The sequence below is a fragment of the Haemaphysalis longicornis genome, unplaced genomic scaffold (assembly GCF_048455015.1).
Source record: "Haemaphysalis longicornis isolate Haplotype H1 unplaced genomic scaffold, Haemaphysalis longicornis Haplotype H1 scaffold_10, whole genome shotgun sequence".
Lineage (NCBI taxonomy): Eukaryota > Metazoa > Arthropoda > Arachnida > Ixodida > Ixodidae > Haemaphysalis > Haemaphysalis longicornis.
The window spans coordinates 73,708,427-73,728,534 of NW_027526204.1; the positions used below are offsets into that span (position 1 = coordinate 73,708,427).

The 20,108-nt window shown below is 48.9% G+C and overlaps 1 protein-coding gene across 24 annotated transcripts in view; it reads left to right on the forward strand.

Moving 5' to 3' along the window:
- The window catches only part of LOC144158761 (cell adhesion molecule Dscam1-like), a 172,348-nt gene that overhangs the window by 108,547 nt on the left and 43,693 nt on the right, over window positions 1-20,108 (forward strand). For 2 of the 24 annotated variants that reach the window (XM_077689877.1, XM_077689876.1), the window contains exons 1-2: window positions 3,492-3,585; window positions 3,670-3,957. The exons of 11 other annotated variants lie outside the window; for them this stretch is intronic. In XM_077689877.1, the coding sequence (XP_077546003.1) occupies window positions 3,507-3,585; window positions 3,670-3,957 (367 nt within the window). In that variant the 5' untranslated portion in view covers window positions 3,492-3,506. Of the gene's footprint in view, window positions 1-680; window positions 1,021-3,491; window positions 3,586-3,669; window positions 3,958-4,705; window positions 4,779-4,838; window positions 5,124-6,699; window positions 6,851-6,964; window positions 7,250-7,952; window positions 8,032-8,094; window positions 8,383-10,847; window positions 11,044-11,418; window positions 11,561-11,692; window positions 11,978-15,297; window positions 15,381-15,471; window positions 15,763-17,872; window positions 17,946-18,285; window positions 18,574-19,447; window positions 19,533-20,108 lie in introns of those variants that run through there. 11 more of the 24 variants (XM_077689890.1, XM_077689879.1, XM_077689892.1 and 8 more) reach the window with 10 other exon arrangements.

A 20,108-nucleotide genomic window follows, 5' to 3' on the forward strand; every position in this document is an offset into this window, starting at 1 on the left:
CCCCGGCTGCGATGGCTACTTTTTAGATGGAGGCGAAACCGCGAACGCCCGTGCGTCGCAATTTCGGCCGGCGCACGTGTGAGAACCCCGGGTGGTCGAAATTAATTCGGATCCCTCCCCTACGGCGCGCCTCATAAGCCCATGTGGAGTTTCTGCGCGTTAAACCCAGTAATTACGATCACTATGGCAAGTTGCGCCATGCCACTCCCATGAGATAAATTCCTACGGCATCAACGAAATAGCGACATATAACGCGTAGTGATAAATTTCCTGAAATTAAGCCATTGTACATTTCCTACGGCATCAACCAAATAGCGACATACAATGCGTAGCTTTAATGCGGTTCACTAAACCCATGCTCGCTTATTATTTTTCGTGTTTCCCTCAAGTTCAACCAGGCGGCGCCACTTGTCCGCGAAAAATGCGCGTTGCTGGTAGCTCCCAGAGGCAGGCTCCACTCTCGTTCACCAGGCAGATGTACGTTTGCTCGCAAGGCGTGAAGTCTTCCACAGGCGCATCATTTTGACCTCTCAATCAACATGCGCGTCACTTATGCAGTAGCTGCGGTAGTGTGCTTCATTTATGCTGCCGCGTCCTCAACGAAAGGCCTGGGTAAGCGGCGGCGACTTCTTAAAACATCTACTCTAAGTATTTTATAAATATTCATCAGCTCTCAACAGCAGCTTCGAAAGTGGATGGTGAGGTATCCCTCTAGCACAATCTTCTTCATTCCAGAGCCGCCAAAGATCCAACCGTTTTTCTTTGCAAACGACGAACAGCTGGGAAAGGACGTTACAGTGTCGTGCGTTGCTGTACGCGGACACCAACCGCTGCGGTTCAAGTGGCTGAAAAACGGCATCGCCACCGACGGCGATCAGAAAATCGGCGTCGAAGAAATCGTCGGCAAGATATCCACTCTGACGATCCGAACACTTTCGGCAGCCGACTTCGGCAACTACACGTGCCGAGTTTCCAACGCCGCCGGAGCTGACGAATTCACTGCTTCTCTTGTCGTTAACGGTACGTACGTGCTGCGGGTCTATCTGTCGAGTGTTCTCTTTGAAAGACGCGAGCGAAATCGGAACATTTTCGTGGGCAGCGCATAATTTAAAAAGTTGCGGGGCATGTCAGCTTTTTCTTATAATGTGAGAGCGCGTACCGCTTTTCGTTCTGTTGTGAAATCATATGCGTGTCAAGGGTATGTTGAGGTCGGCGGAAATAGGGGAACCAGACATGAGCCTCTGACATCTGCTGCCACTTCGCCAATCCCCCTAAGCGCGTCTGTTAGTTGCTTAAGTATCCGTGGGTTGGCATATTGACGTCAGAGGAAAACGGCAAATGGTCTAATTGGCCGTGAACTTCTCACTGCTGCTGTCACCGTCACTGGCCGATCTCCTTGAATGGGTTCGTGGGAATTGTGGGCGTATATGTTGACCTATAGGCCGTGAGGTTCTGACTCTTGTCGTCGTCACTGACTGATCCACCTGAGTGGGTATGTTGCTAGGCCTCTATTCAGCCTTAGAGTCACGTGACCTCACCGTTAAGCTTAACGACGTGCCAAGCAACGCCAAACCAATTGTACGTCAAGCTGCGTTCACCGGTTGGCGACATTAGGGAGTTTTAGAATAGGGGGCCCCAACGCTCTGGGGCCCCCAAGCGTCTTGGGGCGTCGTACTGCGCATGCGCAGAACCCAAGCCGTCCTTGGGGTTTTGGGTTTGCGTTTAGCGCGCACGCTATTTTGCTGAAATAGCGGGCGCCCCAAAGCTGGAGTCTGCGTTCTTTCGTCGCTCTCGCAGCCAGCGAGACTGCGCGTGACCATGGCTGAAGCGAAACCTGCGGCTCGTCACCCGATCAACTACGACGATCGCTGAGCTGAATTTGTTGATTCCGCGCGTCGTTCGCTAGATATGGATAAAGCAGGTAATCGTGAAGCGTTTTCTGCCTTCAGAAACAGTCCGCGCACACGCCGGCCGCGCCTGCCAGCTCGGCACGCTCAGCGGCTCGAACCGGCGCAGACCACGGTAGCAACCGCTTGTCGCTGCTCTTCCGAATCAATCTGATCGCTAAAAAGAAACTCCACATGCGAGAAAGTAAGTGTTAGTGTGATGAAAAATTGTGCTAGGGCTTGTTGTCAGGGCTTATTTTAAAAGCGGCGATCAGATATCTGCCGCGATGCCAAGCCTACGCTGAGCGGCACGGACGTTCGGCGATCCGACCGATCGCCGCGGCGCGCGGTGCGCGGAGCGGCTGAGAGATGGCGCTACCTGCGCGGAAGCATCGAAACAGGCAATGCAGATGTCTTGGTCACCGATTGCTGAAACGGCAGTTATAGCTGAAATACACTTCCACATGCGAGAAAGGGGATGATAGTGTGGTGAAAAGTTGTGTTATGGATTGTCATTCGCAGTTGCACAGATAGCGGCGATCAAATTTCCGCCACGACGCTAAGCCTAAAGTTTCCATCACCCGAGCCGAGCTGAGCAACGCAAGCCGGTTGCGGGCTGTCGGGGGCGCCCCTCTTCTAAAACTCTCCGCGCGCGAGCGCCTTGCGTTTGGGTTCCCCTAACTTCTTGGGGGCCCCCAACGCCGGCTTCCCCTATTCTAAAACTCCCTATTAGACCCCAAAGCGTAACGTAAGGGCTAACGGAGGGCCGTCGCATACCCAATGGTGTCATGATGCCGCCGCAATCCCCCCCTAGCAGAAAATGGAGAATTTTGATGAGGGGTTTCTGGCTACACGCGGCTAGTGGGGAATTTCGATGGCAGTTTTTGGTCGCCTACCGAATCAAGTAATGCGCGCGACGCTAATGCATTAAAACTTTACATTGCGCAGTTTGTTTCACGAACCTCTGATTGAGTGGTTAACTGACTGATCGAGTATGTGATTAGTTCATTGATTTATCGGGATACCGAGAGGTATAGCGATCGAATGGGACACCCAGTGATACCGCACATCCCCCGTCGTCACGCCAAGCGCCTACCTGGAACCATGGTTTCGTGTATTCCTCGTGGTAGACCGCAAAAATAACATTAATCTACATTCGCAGCAGAAATTCCTTTTGGATTTGATTTCCATAACAAACTTAGCCGCCATGGTCAATGGAATCTATCAACAACATCCTAGCCCCTAATAAAAAAGGGCGCGGTTTGTAACACGCCGAGTTTGTATTTCATGCAACGGCCTGATCATAGTAAAACATGCCTCGTTTGTAGTTAACGTAACAAGCTGATGAATTGCTAATTTAGTACCATGTCTGTGTACACTGAACATAAATCTACGCTTTTGGCACCGGAGTAATATTTATTTGACGAACCGCGGCTCCTGGTGAGCCGCGAGACTACGTTGTATTATTTATCCACCGCGTGGCGCTAGCTTACCGCTCACGGATCAAGTTCCTTCCTTGGTATAAAAAAATGAACGTCCTCCCTCCCCTAGTCGCAGTGAACGGGCGCATTCGTAATGCGTAAGCCAGTGGAAGACAGGCATAGTCGTTCAAGGCAGGCCATGATCGTTCCAAAAACTTTGACGCGTTGGTTCACGCTCCTTGTTCTTGCTACTTCGCTCGAACGGATATGGTGCTCAGGTGAGCCACGTTTCTAATTCCTCATCCTTCTCGGTTTCTAATTCCTGTAGTCGTTGTTGAGTTCATCGGGCCCCCATTTTCCAGTCGAACTACCCAAGATCCAGCCCTTTAGCTTTCCGACGAGCAGGGCCATGCCGAAGAAAGTCGTCGTCCACTGCGTTGTCGTCGAAGGCAGCGAACCTTTGACGTTCTCATGGATCAAAGATGGCGCCCCAGTGGAAACCAGCGGAAGAGTGCACGTAACGCAAGTGTCCGAGACCGTCTCTTCGCTGACTATTTCGCGGGCTGGAGCCGGGGACATCGGCAACTACACCTGCGTCGTGAAGAATGCCGCGGGCTCCGATCGTGTGACCTCCGATTTGCTCGTGAACGGTACAGTTGACTTTCGTTGTAACTTGTTCATTCGCTCGCGCAATCTCTTCGAGACGGATTCGTTTTCTTTTATCAAATGTAAATCAGCCATTTGCTTCCAATTAAGAAGAGTTATCTGCACTCGAAGCGGCCGCTGCTATATGCACTGTTTCAGAGGAAAATTTCACATAACCACATTAATACGCAAACCGCAACGTCAGGGTGCAACCACGGAATAATGTGCCAATTGCAATGTGATTCGGTACTACCATTAAATTTTATGATGGAGGCGAAAAGCGAAAACGCCCGTGTGTTAGAGATTTCGGCGCACGTTAAAGATCCCCTGGTGGTAAATGTTAATCCGAACCCCTCCACTACGGTGCGCCCCATCGCTTATGAAACGTCGGTGCGTTAAACCCAGTAATCAATCAATCGATCAATCAATCGCTCAATCAATCAATCAATCAATCAATCAATCAATCAATCAATCAATCGAATCAATCAACTACCATTTCATTTTAAGAAAGGAATAGAAATTGATTTTCAGAATGTGGCTTAACAGGCAGTTCGAAAGCCTTTCGCTTTCATTTTGCGAGCATTCTTATTCTGGTACCCGCGTTAGTTTTTCCGTACGGCCCCAAGGCGGCGCCACCCGTTCCGCGATGGGTCTAATTCGACATGAAGCAAGCCAACCGCGCTGTTTCACAGAAAGCGCGGCTTCAGTAACCAGGCAGTCGCAGAAGTGTAGGCCGGCATTCGAAGCATATCTGGCGCACTAAAAGCCATGAGAGTGACTTTATTCGCGTTCGTGCTCTTCACGCAAGAAGTACGCTGCAGTCAAGGTAGGCGAGTACTTTCACATTGTAGTTGAAAAGAAGCGCTGATTCCCCGAATTGTCGCAGATGCACCCAAGCTGCAGCCTTTCACGTTCCCAAAGGAACAACCGCTTGGAGAGGACTTGGTTGTCACCTGCGCCGCCAGCCGAGGCGCTAAGCCGTTGGAATTCGTGTGGCTAAAAGACGGCATTCCGCTCACATCGAAGCACAAAGCAGTTCCGAAGATGTTCACGGATACCTTGTCTGTGCTGACCATACCGAACGTGGAGGCGACGGACTCCGGCAACTACACCTGCAAAGCAACCAACTCCGTTGGGAGCGACAGCTACACTGCGGAACTAGTCGTTACTGGTCAGTCTTCTGCTGATTAGGAAGCAGTAGCTCGTGGAGCAAACTCGCTGCAATTAGACGTGCGGGATCTATTTTTGAAGCGAAATCCGCAGCAAGAACCCGCGCATGAATCGCGTAGGGAAGTGACTTCTTTTACAATGTCAAGCCTGTTTTCGAAGACGTTCGTAAGGAAGCATGATTGTAATGTGAGAACTTGTGTTGGTGATGAGAGTTATGCACAGAGACAGACAGACACGCACGCGCGCGCGTCTTAAATTTGTTTTTTTTTTTTTTCACGGGTTCACGGCGTCTCTGTTGATTGATTGTATGGTTTAACTCGCCGACGCAACGCAGGCGATGAGGCGCGCCGTAGTGGAGGGCTCCGGATTAATTTTGACCACCTGGGGATCTTTAACGAGCGCCGAAATCTCGCACACACGGGCTTTTTTTTTCGCCACCATCAGAAATGGGTCACCGTGGCCGGGAATCGAACCCGCGTCCTCGTGGCGGCATCTCTGTGGTGATATAAGGTACGTGATATAACATACGGAGCGGAATTAAAGCGTAGTGGTGTACCTACGTGAGACGCATATATTGAATGGTTGACAGCAGAAACCAATTTGGTATCTTCACAGGCCTAAGGGCATCGAGGTGTTTGTGAAAACGCGTTGCACTACCATTATATCCTGCCTTCGTAGCTTATACGTCAGAGAAGGAATCTATACTCTTCAAATTTCAAGTTTCTAAGTTTTAGGCTCTGCGATGATGAGTATATCATCATCCCAGGGAGACGCACGGCTGCCACAGATCCCGTGTGCCAGACATAACAGGATTGCTTTGTAAAACAAGCGAAAATACGAAAAGATTGGTAAACAGTGCCTTCGATATGCCTCACCCCCCCCCCCCCTCGTTGTTATGGAATTGGCCACAATAAGGCGAAGCTCGACATCCCGAGGTAACAATGCGTAATTAGAAAGAACGTTTCGTTATTTTCTAAAAAGAGACTATTTCGCCAATTTTTGTAGCTGATTTATCTCTTCACTTATACAAAGTTGTCTTCCCTCATTGGCTGCACAATGTACAAGAGTAGCCCGTTATGCATCTATAATGCTAATTCAGGGCACTTTTTTTTCGTCCATCTGGGAATCCAATACGCATACTCCGCAATAGAATAGGTGGGACCCGTTGAGTTTGAACCTGACATTCACCACGTATTCACTGACAAGTATCCGCAGTGACAAGTTATGTTGTGTTCAGACTTACTGACGCAAAAGCCATATCGTGATCTATGGACATAAAAAAAAAAACGGCGTGTCACGCAGTTAGGTTGGCTGATACGTGAAATGACGTCATTCTTTAAAGTTATTACAACAGTTGCGGCAGCAGTAAGAACCCGGCTTAGGTTTTTTTTTTTTTTTTTTTTTTTTTTTTGCCATGGTACTTTGCGCGAAGTTGGGACTATCAACGACTAGTGCTTCGTTTGGCGCGTTCGACTTTGTTTGGTCACCATTTTGAGTGGATGCAATTTCATCAAGCTGCACCAGGTGGCGCCACTTGTCCAAGAAGAAGTCGCGTTCTCTCTTCATCTCCTCCTTTTTCGTTCACACAATGCGCCTAGCTCTGCTGCTAATGCGTGAAGCGAATCAGAGGCGCACCGTTCATCACGTCGGTCAACATGCGTGTCTTCCACGCCGTAACTGCGGCACTCTGCTTCGTTTCGGTTACCGTGTCTGCAACAGAAGGCCTGGGTAAGCGTCGGCGACTTTTTCGAACGTCTTACTGTCGATATTTTTTAAATACTTGTCAGGGGTAAATGCGGGAGTGGAAGTAGCTCTTTAAAGCGAACTCCTCCGTCGTTCCAGAGCCGCCGAAGATACAGCCGTTTTCCTTCGCAAATGACGAGAAACTGGGCAAAGAAGTTACAGTGTCATGCTTTGCTGTGCGGGGACGCCAACCGTTCCGGTTCAAGTGGCTGAAAAACGGCATCGCAGCCGACAGCGATCCGAACGTCGGCGTCGAGGAAATCGCCGGCAAGATATCTGCCCTGACGATTCGAAAACTTTCGGCAGCTGACTTCGGCAACTACACGTGCCGCGTTTCCAACGCCGCCGGTGCTGACGAATTCACGACTGCGCTCGTCGTTAACGGTACGTACGTGCAGCACGTGGCCGTCTTCGAAAGGTTTTTCTGGGAGGCACGAAATAAATCGGATAATCTTGGCCAACCGGCAATTTATTTAGGCGTCGCCAAGGGTGTAGTTTCTTTTTTCACGAAATCTTTATTAACTTATTTACATCTTATTAATTGGGTTACTCAAGATCTGTTTATTTACTTGCGCATTGATTGAGTACCCACCGAATGATATACCGGCCGATACCGCGCATTACATTAATTATCACGCGAATTAAGCTTTAAATGGTAATTTTAAGATTAAGCAATCTAAATGGGAATTTAAAGATTAAGCATCTTTTGTGTTATTCGATCCCGATCACTCCAGCCCTCTTACCCCCACCAATCGAAGAGGAACTTGAGTCCCTTATAAGAAAATTGTCGGTTTAAATGCACCCTAGCTGTCTGCATTGCTGAAACAGGCCGATTAACTTCATATTGGGTACCCTGATGTCTTCGTGCAGCATAAACTTCCGACGTTCGAACAAGCCTGCTCATTTCACGGATAGCGGTTACCCTTCCGCCGCCACACTATAGTTGTACACTTGTTCCACCAGGTGGCGATAGCTTTCCGTTCACGAACCCAGTTCGTTTGTGACTACAAAAAGGCACGTTCCCGCGTCCCAGGCGGCAGTACTAGAGCACGTTGTGGCAAGCTCAGTTGCTGAGCGCAGGACCGGTCCTTTCGGGGAAACTATGGCACTTTCTTCCGCACTTCTAATTCTCGTTGCTGCGCTGTTCGAAGAGACTCGGTGCTCAGGTGAGACGTCTTTCGCAATCGAGAACGCAGTCGCTCAGCTCATTTCGGGCTTGCATTTTCCAGTCGAAGCGCCCAAGATTCAGCCCTTCAGCTTTCCGACGAGCAGGGCCATGCCGAAGAAAGTCGTCGTCCACTGCGTCGTGGTTGAAGGTAGCGAGCCTCTGCAGTTCTCCTGGATGCGAGATGGCGCGCGGATTGAGACCAACGCAAGAGTACAAGTTACGCAAGTCTCGGAGGCCATCTCTAAGCTGACGATTTCGAGAGCCGGTGCCGAAGACATCGGCAACTACACCTGTGTCGTCAAGAACGCCGCAGGCTCCGATCGTGTGACGTCCGAGTTGCTCGTGAACGGTACAGTTGGCTTTCCGTGGTTCATTTGCTCGGAGTAACTCGAAAACGCGTTGAGGGTCCTTTCCTTATCAAACTTTAATTTGCTTTCCCTGGTAGGTAACAATAGTGTTAGCAGCTGCCCCGTGTACGGTTGTAAAGAAAAAAATCACATCCAAATTGCTAAACAGATTTTTCAGAAAACCTCGCGTTTCAAGAAAAATTTGTCGTCGTCCGGGATTCGAGTCTGGAACCACCACCTACCCAGAGAAACCGCTTTATACTCGGGTACAAGTTAAGAACGGCAACGAAAATTGCCGCTGTGCCTCATCACCGCAGCCGGATGTTACTCCGCGCGGCGCAAGTAGTGCGCTAATGGGAATATTTTGAAGATGGTACCAGCCGTTTTCGCAATTTTTTAGACTTAATATACTTACAAACCAGTGCAGCAGCGACGACAAACAAACTACGTGAGAAAACGCAGGCGATATCACGCATTCATAACAATCATCTTCAAAACGCGCGAGCCCGTTTACATCCGCGTCTGTCGCTTAGATGGAATGATACCGTACATGAGCTATTGCCGTTACTTGTTCTACTAAGCTAACCAGGAGGCTACCCGTACGCCGTCTGTAGCGCGAGAGCGAATACATCGGCATCTTGAAGTGAGGGACAAGTCTTACAGTGAGCAAGTTCAGAGTAAGCACCCCAAGTAGAGTAAGTTCCCGTAAATGAAAATAGAGAGTTTTAGCATTCCTTATGCTCCGTGTCTTCGATGCTTACCGAGTTTACCGGGACCTGTCTGGGCACATTCGCATTCCTCCCAGTACGGTGGATTAGTTTCGCGGGCCGGCCCTTGCCATGCCAGTGCATTCGTCACGGGGCGGGTGCGCCTCCTCACCCTTTTCGCGCGCGCAGGCGCAGTCGGGTCCAAGTAAATACGGTAACGTATACGATCAGTTGTGATGTACAGTTTTGATGTACCGACTTGCCCAACTACAAACCCTGCTGCGGTAACTACGGAACAGACGGATCGTACGCAGTGCTCAAACTCACTAATATTGCATCCACCTGAATGCAGTCATTTTTTTGGAACGGAAAGATTACACAGCTCTGTGGGAAAATTTGTAGTTGGAATTTTTCTGGTGGACTGACACTCTCCCGCATTTCAAGTCGCCGACGAAGTCGCTCTCACGGCACAAACGGCGCGCCTCTGCATAGCTTATCTGAGCGCCACTAAATAAGCTACGCTTAAGAGTACCGCCCCTTAGTGCACCCGGAAGCGTCTGGGGGCCATTTTGTTTCTGGCTTGCAGTGTTGCCTACTCTCCCAGAGTGCGACCGGCCGCCGAATGAAAATTTTGGCGGCACATAACAATGAGAGAAAAGAGTGCCTATACTCTAAAAGCCTTTATTTAGTGACGCTAGCTTAGCTCGTAGAGCGACTGGCCTGGATATAGGCGTGGGTGCCAGGTTCGAATCTCGTCGCAGGAGGAATTTTTTTCTTCACCCCGAAGTTTTCTGGGAAGGTATGATCTCTTTCCTTTGTAGTCGTGTGGCTTCATTCACGTTGTTGTTACGGAAGCCTTTTCCACCTTTGCGGTGTTCCCTAAACGTAGTCTACTATACGGACAGTTATAGCGAACAGCGACGCACGCAACCACAGAAGCACAAACCCCTGCTTAGCACGATTCGAGACGACCGCTTAACTGAACTGTGGTACGGTATGCCTGCCTGTACGGTCGAGAAGGCAAAAAATGTGTGTGTGTGTGGGGGGGGGGGGAGGGGGGGGGTAATTTTCCCTTCGTAATTATTCGCAATTCAAACTTTCTTCCTTAGTAAATTGGGGGATTTCGTGCATGAATCGCATGCACCCGCCTCTGTTGATGCCTGAACTGGCATCCGGCACAGCACGCCGCGTACACAAATCATGCCGAACTATCTCCAACTCGTCGTGCCGTAATTTCAGCACCAGTGTAATTTCTAAGATCAACGAAAGCGTTAGTACGCATTGAATTTTCCATACAGAAGCATCAAAGTCGAGTAGGTTTAAATTAAACGTATTTTTGTATTTCCGGCACGCGGTTCGCCCTACGTCTCAAGTGTGGCGCCACTGGTCCCACCAGTGCCTACGTCCGCAAAAATATGAAAACAAATACCCGCTTTCTACGAGGCTAGGCGAACTCCTTGCCTGCAGACGGTCCTCCAGCTCGCGTTGTAACGGGCTAGCGTTTACCTGCGATGAAAATGTTGAGAGTGATCTTCGCACACGCGGCGATACTCACATCCTATCGCGTCAGCGCTGGCACAGGTGAGGTCGTTTTTCCGAACTCTAGCGAGACCAACTCGGAATTCTGATTTTCGCCACGCCGGAATTCAAACCAAGCTCTTTTTCCAACAGCGACTCCGAAGCTGCTGCCGTTCAGTTTTCCGAATGACCACCAACTTGGAGACTCTTTAACAGTTCCGTGCGTCGCCAGCCGCGGCTCGCAGCCGTTGGAATTCATGTGGTTAAAGGACGGCAAACCCCTGAGCCGCGACCACAAGGCTACGGACAAGACACTAACGGAGTCGATTTCAGCGCTCACCATACCTCACGTGGACGCCGGCGACATTGGCAACTACACCTGCAGAGCTTCGAACGCCGCCGGCAGCGACAGTTACACGGCCGAGTTTATCGTCGCTGGTTAGTGCCTTACTTACTCTGCTCACGGTTGGCCAGACTGGCGTTTCGTGCTTTAGTCTTCGGAAAAAGAAGGCGCATTTAAAACTGCGGGCGATGTCGGAAACGCCGATTCTGCCTGATTTGAGCCAGCTGGCCACGCCGGCAACTGAAAAAATCTGGATAGTAAAGTCGTCCGAGTACTGGCTTTCCGATTCGGCGACAGCTCATTTTGAATTATCCGCACGGAACTTTCCTTTGTGTTACTTCAAAATGCGCTCACAACGTGGCGCTAGTTGTCTGAAGACACTGATGTATTCGTCGTTGGTACCACCACTACCCGCAATAACACTCCATTGCTTGAGCACTTCAGTCCCGAGGTTGCTTGGTAGCACCGTCTTCGAGAAGCTGCTATTGAGTGGTCAGAGGTAGGACCTGCCATCACCCATAAACAAAGGCAGCGGCATGCGCAAGCTCATCCCTTTGCTCGAAGTTATCCTGTCCGGATGCCTTCTTTCCGGGATATCTGCAAACATGCCCGGTGAGATGACTTACATTTTCAACTTATGCCCATCACCAGGAAAAAAAAAATTCTAACAAGACAGCAGCAGCTTTTTTCCGTCCAAGTTTCTGAGCGCGGCCAGGGACGAAATTTTTCTGCCTATTTTTCCAGAACCGCCAAAGTTGCAAGCGTTCAATTTCCCCAAAAATCCACCGCTCGGGAAGAAAGTCATCGTTTCCTGCATAGCAGTAGAAGGAGATGGGCCTTTGAAGTTTACGTGGACAAAGAACGGCGGAACCAGAGAGGATGAGAAAAGGTACTCGACGGAAGCGCTGGCTTCCCACATCTCGTCCTTGACTATTCCGGAAGTGACGGCGCAAGACATCGGAAACTACACGTGCCGCGTTTCCAAACGGGCCGGTACAGACACCTTTACAGCGTCCCTCGTTGTCCAGGGTCAGTGACTTTTACACACAACCTTAAATGGATCTTCAGATATCTTTTTCTTCTGACACATAACCTTAGGTTAAGCTTAAAACATTCATTGCTTCTGCAAGGTTTAAAAAGCAGTAGACGCTGCCAAGCGTTACCAGCAAGTACAGTACTGAAAAGTTACGACCATTTGTACTGCGAATGAAACAATCTAAGCCGTCAATTTTTTCGAATTTTGTTTCGAAACAACATTTCGAAACAAAATTCGGAAAATTCGGGACATGCTGCCGCCCGGATTCTACAAAGGGTCCTTTGCAGGGTCCGGCATGGAGATGTTTCGTTCAGTCTTTTTGGCATTCTTGAAAAAAGTAGTCACCTGCATAACATTTCTGTATTCGCTGACTTATCGGCAGGAACGCCTGTTCTACCCTCCTGGCCGTGCGCACCGCAGTGCGCTGTGGTTAATCAAAACCGGAGGAGCACCTTATTTAGCATTGTTTGACTTATACGAGGTTCGACTTTCAGAACTGTCGAGAAAACGTGGTTGGTTTGTTTAACATGCATAATAGCTTTGTTAAAAAGAATAACTAGCCATCCCGCGCCGAAAAAAAAAGCGGCAAATGTTGTCAAACTTTCAAATTTACCGTTACCACACAAGCCTTTTTAATGCAATCAGTGGTATTCATTCGAATGATTGATTGTGGTGTTTAAAGGTGTTGTGCCACCAAATTTGTTGCTTGTGCATTCTTTGTTGCAAACGTTTTATAATTCGTTAGAAAGCATGATACATGCTCTCACACGCACATATTCTGAGTGAAAAATTTATTATCGCACGATTCATGTGAACAGGATTCGGTTTCGGTTTCTGGGCGCCGATTCAAGCAGTGACGTCAATGCGTTGCGCCATAGCCTCCTTTAGTAGGTTATATAGGAGGCTATGGTTGCGCGGACGCTCTGCCACGCGTGTCTACCATGCGGCGCTGCGGTACGTTGCGACTTTACTGCGGCGTCTGCTCCTCCACATACGTGCTTCACCACGGAAGTAAACACGCCAACCCGTCACGTCAAGCCGCGACAGCTCCGACCTGGATTCTTTGTCTGCATCCTCGGATGCAGACAAATGAAAACCATGGATTTGCAAACCATAAAAATGCTAAAAAAAACGCTAAAAAAAAAAAAGCTGCCCCCGCCGCGAATCGAACCGGCAACGTTGACGGGATGGGCGGAACGCGCGAGACCACTGAGCCAGCGAACAAACGATTCCGCTTCGCGATATGGCCGGTGTACTAGATGGAGGCCCATCCTTGGAGTCGTACGTCGGTGTTTACTAGCTAGTTTACAGAATTCCTGGCTTGTAAACTCACATTTTTTAAATAGCGCTTGCGCAGCAAGGTTCCGCGAAGCCCCCGCGACAGCTTATCGCCATCAACTCTGCTCTTCTGCGAAAGCGCTCGCAAAAATAAGTGTGCCCGGCTGCGACTGCGATTTTGCACTGAAGGGATAGTGCTTGCCGTACTTTGGTTTTACGTTTTACGTTAAAAACCTTTGCCGATACTGATCCCTTATTACCCAAATTACCCTACGTAACTGTTCTTCTGCACGAAACTGACCTTATATTTTCTACAGGCGAGCCGATCGCACACACATTCCGGGGTAGCGGCGTCGCCGAAGAGCACGGCCGAAGCGTCGAACGCCAAAATACGGATCGCATTAGCGCTAGTGTTGAGTTGTATGGGCTTCATGGAACTTACTGAGCTTATTACCCTCCAGAAACTAACAAAATAGAGCCGCGTTCATTGCGGCACGAATGTTGTCGGGGCGCAGTTCTCGCTTCTCGGTCGATTGACGACGCGTCGTGCGACCAGTCAGGCGACCGGTTTTGTTGGCGTCTTCGGTCGGCGAGTCAGTCACACTATGGCGACTTTCCATCGGCCGACGTGTTTGTGTCGCCGTCGGCGTGGTGTGACAACGCGGTCTGGCGTGGTGTGACAACGCGGTCTGGCAATTCGGCAGTCGGCCGATGTTTTAACGACTCGCCGGCGTCGCGTCGTCGTCGCCGTCGTATCGGTATAGTGTGTCGATACGACCAAGCGACCAAACAAACTGTGGTAACTGGAGTTCACGTTCACGTCGCCCGAGTCGCTAGCGTTGTATGACGTCACAAACTTTGCGGCGCTGGCAATTCACTGACGTCATGGTTAGTGGCGCTAGCGATGGGTCCCGATTTCCAGAAGAGCATTTAGGTAATTTTTAGAAGCGAATTAAAATATATATTAAGCGCTTGCTGTACCCAGCACTTCGTGTTGAGGGTCGTTGCATGCAGAGGAAGCCTACAGCAGGCTTTTTACAGGCTTAAAATTTGGTGGCACAACACCTTTAACGCGCCGACGCAACGCAGGCGATGAGGCGCGCCGTAGTGGAAAGCTCCGGAATAATTTTGACCACCTGTGTATCTTTAACGTGCCCCCAAATCTCGTGCACACGGGCGTTTTCGCTTTTCGCCTCAATCAGAAAAGCGGCCGCCGCGGCCGGGAATAGAACCCGCGTCCTCGTGCTCAGCAGAAGCAGATGGTATTCATTCGATTTTCCTTTAAAGCACACGTATCCTGCGTTTCTGAATACGTTTTTAGCACTTAAGCAATAATTATGAGTAAATATGTATATAAGGATCTGCTGTCCGTGTTGCCAGAGGAGGCGGCTTTATAAATAAGCCTCTGTGAACAGCATGCCGTTCAGAATTGAAACATAATCAGAGCAATCAGCAATTTTATTTCCGGTAACTTGCTCCCGACACCATTCTTCTATACTTTGACCTGATGCTTTCGCATGCCAATAACACCGACAAATGTATTTCCTGCAGGTCTAAGTGTAGGATTTAACTTGCGGCTACGTTCCTTTTCCTATCAACATTTCGAAGTTTTAATTCTGCACAATACTTTCACAAAGTTTTCTCGATGGCTTCCTGGGCGTTTCTTTTCGTTGTTTGTAAAACCCAAGCTGTGCTTTTTGCTCGAAACGCCGGTCGCATAAGTATTGAAAATAAGTAACAAAATTAACTACGCTACACCACATTGTCCCGCCGACTGCCGAGGTCAGTAGCAGAAGCTTCGTGTGCGATTAAGACATAACCGATACTTATAGGTCCCGGACAAACAAACCCACGGATATACTGCCAGCAGGGAAGGAGCGAAAGAAATCTTCCTCAGCGAGGCGGAGGGGGAGCGTTCACCATCCCAGCGTTTTGCCTAGCGCACTCTACGCGGCGCTAGTTGTCCATGTAATGCACATACTGAAGTCTCTTCGTTCGTTGAAAGCCTAGTCTTGCAGAAACGTTTCACGTCCGTCATGATGTGGTCCGCTACTCGCACGGCGCTCACCATCGTAGTGCTTGGCACTTGCATCGCGGTGGTCACAGTCACGGCTCAAGGTAAAGTCAGCCTCCAATTTCCCTCTGGAAAACGGCGCGTGTACTCGGTTACTTACCTGATTTCACGACTTTGTTCCCGAAACTAACTTAGATGCTCCAAGGCTTCAGCCCTTCTACTTTCCGAAAGAAAGCCCTGCTCTGGAAATGCTCGTGGTTTCGTGCGTCGCGCTACGTGGAAGCCAGCCCCTGGAGTTTACCTGGTTCAAGGATGGCCTGCCATTGGTCAGCACGGCAGACAAGCGTGTTGTGACGAGGCTGCTGGCCGACACCATTTCCACGCTGACCATTTCGAAGATCCGCGCGGAAGACATCGGCAACTACACCTGCCGAGTGTCAAACGCTGCTGGAAGCGACCGTTACAGCACGGAGTTGCTCGTTACGGGTTAGAAAACGTTTAATTCCAACTATGGCTGTCTTAAAGGGACCCTGCAACACTTTTCTTTTACTTTTTCTTTAGAAATCTTAAATGCTTGCAGAACGTAGTCACCCAACACACCCAGTACTTAGATTAGGGGGTCGCAAAGTACCTCAGACAAAAATTACTGCTCTATGCCCATCAGATAACTTGCAAACTGAATCAAAAGATTTTTCTCTCTTTCCTGGTCTTGGCGTTCTTCGACGGCTCGAATTATGTCACTAAGGCCATGTAGCGGCTGTTGGCCGGTTTTCCTTCAGTTGCAGTAGTGAACGCTTTTCAATAGCAACTTAAAAAAAAAACACAAAAACAAAGCAGAAATTTAAGGCGTATCTGGTGCGACGAGCAAATCACGCAGTACCGCTCCGTGCTGGCGGATAAAACTATAGCTTTCGCAGTGGTTCCAGACGTGAAGGAAAGAGTGAAAGCGCTTAACCAAAGTGTTGCAGGGTCCCTTTGAAGTGAAGCTTTCTGTGTCTCGCTGGCGGCGTTCGATGTCGGTACATAACGCACTGCAGGAAAGCCAACTTTACACAATAGGTTTCACAAATTTCACAAAACGATAATTATGATAATCGAAGGCACATCGAGGGAATGAAGATAAATGTGCTTTCCTTGGTCGGAATCGAACCGGGTCGTTTGCTCCATTCCGACATAGTCGTAGCACTTCGTATTTTGGATTTTGACTTTGACTCAAGTTCCACGGGGGAAGCTTCTCTTTTTAGCCATCTTCGTCCTAAAAAGGGGGTTTGGTTTTTATTTTTGTTTGTTTCGCCGTTACTAACAACACAAGCCAACTATGACTGAAGAATATAATTAATATTTGAAGCATGCAGACCTATATTTTCTAACGCAGAGTGCAGTGGTGCAGAACGCCCTTAATTATTAACCGCTGTTTCACAAGTGTTGAATAGGCTGTCATGTAATGCTTTTTGATATCACGTGCTAGGCCGTTGTGTCCAACTAACGCCTGTGCATTCGGACATCACAGTTTTAACCTAAACCAAGGCCACGAAGAAATAGCAACAATGGGGAACAGCCCTCTGTTCAAAGTGTACTGTTTGAAACTACGTTTACTTTAATTCAAAGTGGGATCGCTGTTCTTTTGGGTTTCAAACGCTGCCCTTATCCTGGAAACTTGTGCTCTCTTCACAAGAAACACTCTAGCTTGGAACAAACCTAGCTGTCTTTCGGGATGTACCAGCTCCTGGCACTTGTCGACGTTATTGTTCCATTTTCAACGCGGTGAAATAGTCTGAGTGAGGGAGAGGCAAATTTGCCTCTTCTCAAATTTAACCCAACCAGACAGAGTTCTGTCGAAGATGTTCACATTCAGGTGAAATAGTCTGTCCGCACTGTGGAAGATTCCCTGCTGAATGTGCTTTGAGCTCAAAATCGCGCCAGCACGAAAACTTCGAAAGCCAACAACCCTTCGACTGCGCGTACATATAACGTGATCGCCCAGTGTCACGCATCGTCATCGGGGACACCGGCACATGGTCCGCAAGGCCAAAGAAGTTCTGGCCATGCGAGAATAATGGTTTTCCACATTACGCACGGAGAACAGCAAATCTCATAGTACAAAAGAGGCAGTATTGTATGCAGCCATCCTACAGCATACCGCGCGGATCGCCACTTTCGCGGTTCCCACCAAAAGCTAGGCTGTCTTGGTTCCATCTTCGCTCACAAAATCTTGGGGAACAAGGCGGCGCACTTGAGGCTTACAAACTAGGCATCAAGTGCCACTATATATATATATATATATATATATATATATATATATATATATATATATATATATATATATTCACTGCAAAAGTGCAGCCAGAAAGTGCGCTCCTTGCATTAAGACTTTTGGATTCCAATACCAAGGCGCCACATAGTTTGTGGTTTGAGGTACTGCCGCGGAGTGGCGCTAGTCGTCCACGTGACGGAAACTCTACTAGGTTGTATTTCTTTATATACAAACTCAGGGTAGTGCTGGTGCGGCGTTCGCTGAGACGTCAGATGCTGCGTGATCATTTTTAAAAGGACGCGCGTGCATGCAGTACGAACGATTCCAGAAATGCGGATATCTTCCATTCTTTTCAAGATGTTCACTCGTGCTATTCTAGTCGGTCTGGTACTTGCGGATTTCAGCCAAGGAATAGGTAAGCGTCGTCCGACATCTTCAGCTACTACGTAAAGAGCCCGTTTCCTTTCCGCACGAGTTCTCTAATCTCTGATAACTGTATTCTCGAAGTATATCGCTAATTGTCGCACTTTCTGATTCCTCATTAGTTTGCAATCAACTAACCGTGTTCAGGCTGTATCAATTGGTATTTTCCTAAAACAAGGATTTCCTTGAGGTTTTCGTTTTCTTCCTGAATTGCTTCCTGTAGTTGCAGTCACTGAATGCATGTCTTCACCATTGCGAGAAAACAGGAAAAAACCAACAACACGCGCATTTAATTCTCGGTAAAGAACAGCCACTTGAAAACCGTTTTACAGATGCTCCTACGATCCAACCTTTCAACTTCCCCAAGAATCACCCGCTGGGAAAGAGAGTAACAGTGTCTTGCGTGATCATGGAAGGCGACGAACCGATGTCGTTAACGTTGCTCAAAAATAGTCAGCCTCTGACGTCATCCCAAGAAAGGATCAAAGCGACCAAACTGACGGAGAACATGGCATCGCTGACCATTCTCGAAGTGGGCGCTGAGGACATCGGAAACTACACTTGCGTGGTGTCGAACAAGGCTGGCAAGGATAGCTTCACGTCGGCTCTCTTGGTCAACGGTGAGACGAACGTCCTTGGAAGTGGAACACGAACTTAGAGAAGAAAGTGTGGGGCCGCAGCACAGGCCTTTTTTGTTTTCTTCAAAACACAGATACGTGGTTAATTTCAGTCCACAGGTTATGGTAGGCGAAAGCACCCAACGATTGTGAATATCAACAAAGCACACAAAGCAGGAACCTCCGTTATGAAGCTGATTGATTGATTGATTGATTGATTGATTGATTGATTGATTGATTGATTGATTGATTGATTGATTGATTGATTGATTGATTGATTGATTGATTGTAGGGTTTAACGCGCCGACGCAACGCAGGCGATGAGGCGCGCCGTAGTGGAGGGCTCCGGATTAGTTTTTGACCACCTGGGGATCTTTAAGTGCGCGTGCGCCGAAATCTCGTACACACGGGCGTTTTTGCTTTTCGCCTCCATCAGAAAAGCGGCCGCCGCGGCCGGGAATCGAACCCACGACCTCGTGCTCAGCGGCACAACGCCTTAGCCATTGAGCCACGGCGGCGGGTCTTCGTTATGAAGTTACGCGGTGCCTCGTGACCTGTAAAAAGAACTATTCCAACTTTCACTGCTACTACAGTCATTACATGCAAACTTTCCCGACATTAACAAGTTCGTAGATAAACGTGTGACGCAGCACTCTACGTTTCCGTATTTTCCCTTTTTGACGGTTAGCGCCAAAGTCTTTTTCCTAGCACACACGCACTCGTTTTCAAAACTGCCCAAAACGTGGCGCTACTTGTCCTGCGCGCGCAAAGTTCGGCGTATGTTGAAAATATGCAGAGCCCCATTCCCCGACCATTACTGCTCTTGAGCTGCGACTGACTACAGTGCGCTTTCGAAAAACTGTATTTTTACCGGCGGCGTGTACGAATTTCGATGGATCCAGAAAAGACAGTGCGAGTGGCGGCGTGCTTGAGTCTCCTCCTTCAGTGCATCGCAGCAATAGGTGAGTGCCACTCTTTCACAATCTTCTACAGTCATCAACGCGTAAATAGCATCAGCCCAGTGACATACATATGTGAACCTTTCCACTGAAAACAGCTACACCGTACGGCATAAGCGACCATATTTAATGAAGTAGTAGTAGTAAAGTCCTTTATTGGGATGGGACGGCCGGTTGGCCAGAGGGGGGAAATGGGAATAGCAGGGAGGGAGGATTAACACTACTTGAATCTTCAAGGGCCGTAGAGGATCTCATTGTCCAGTTTGAGGGACCAAATGGGTTGTAGGCCCCAGCTCACACTACTCGAGCCAGACCGCTCTCAAGGGAAAAAGTGCCTAGCGCGGCAAGGAATTGGGGGTCATGGTAAGGGGGATTAACTGGTGAAGAACCATTTGGGAGTGCATTTTCGATAATATATCGATGGTCTGAGAATGCAGTGCAGTGCCAGATTAAATGGTTTAGGTCCGCGATAGAAGTCGCTGAACAGTGCGGACAACGTGGGGGTGGTGACGTCCCAGGATCAGAAAATTTACAAGTATCAGAAAACACCGCTCAGTGTCGTTGAGATTCCTTTGAACA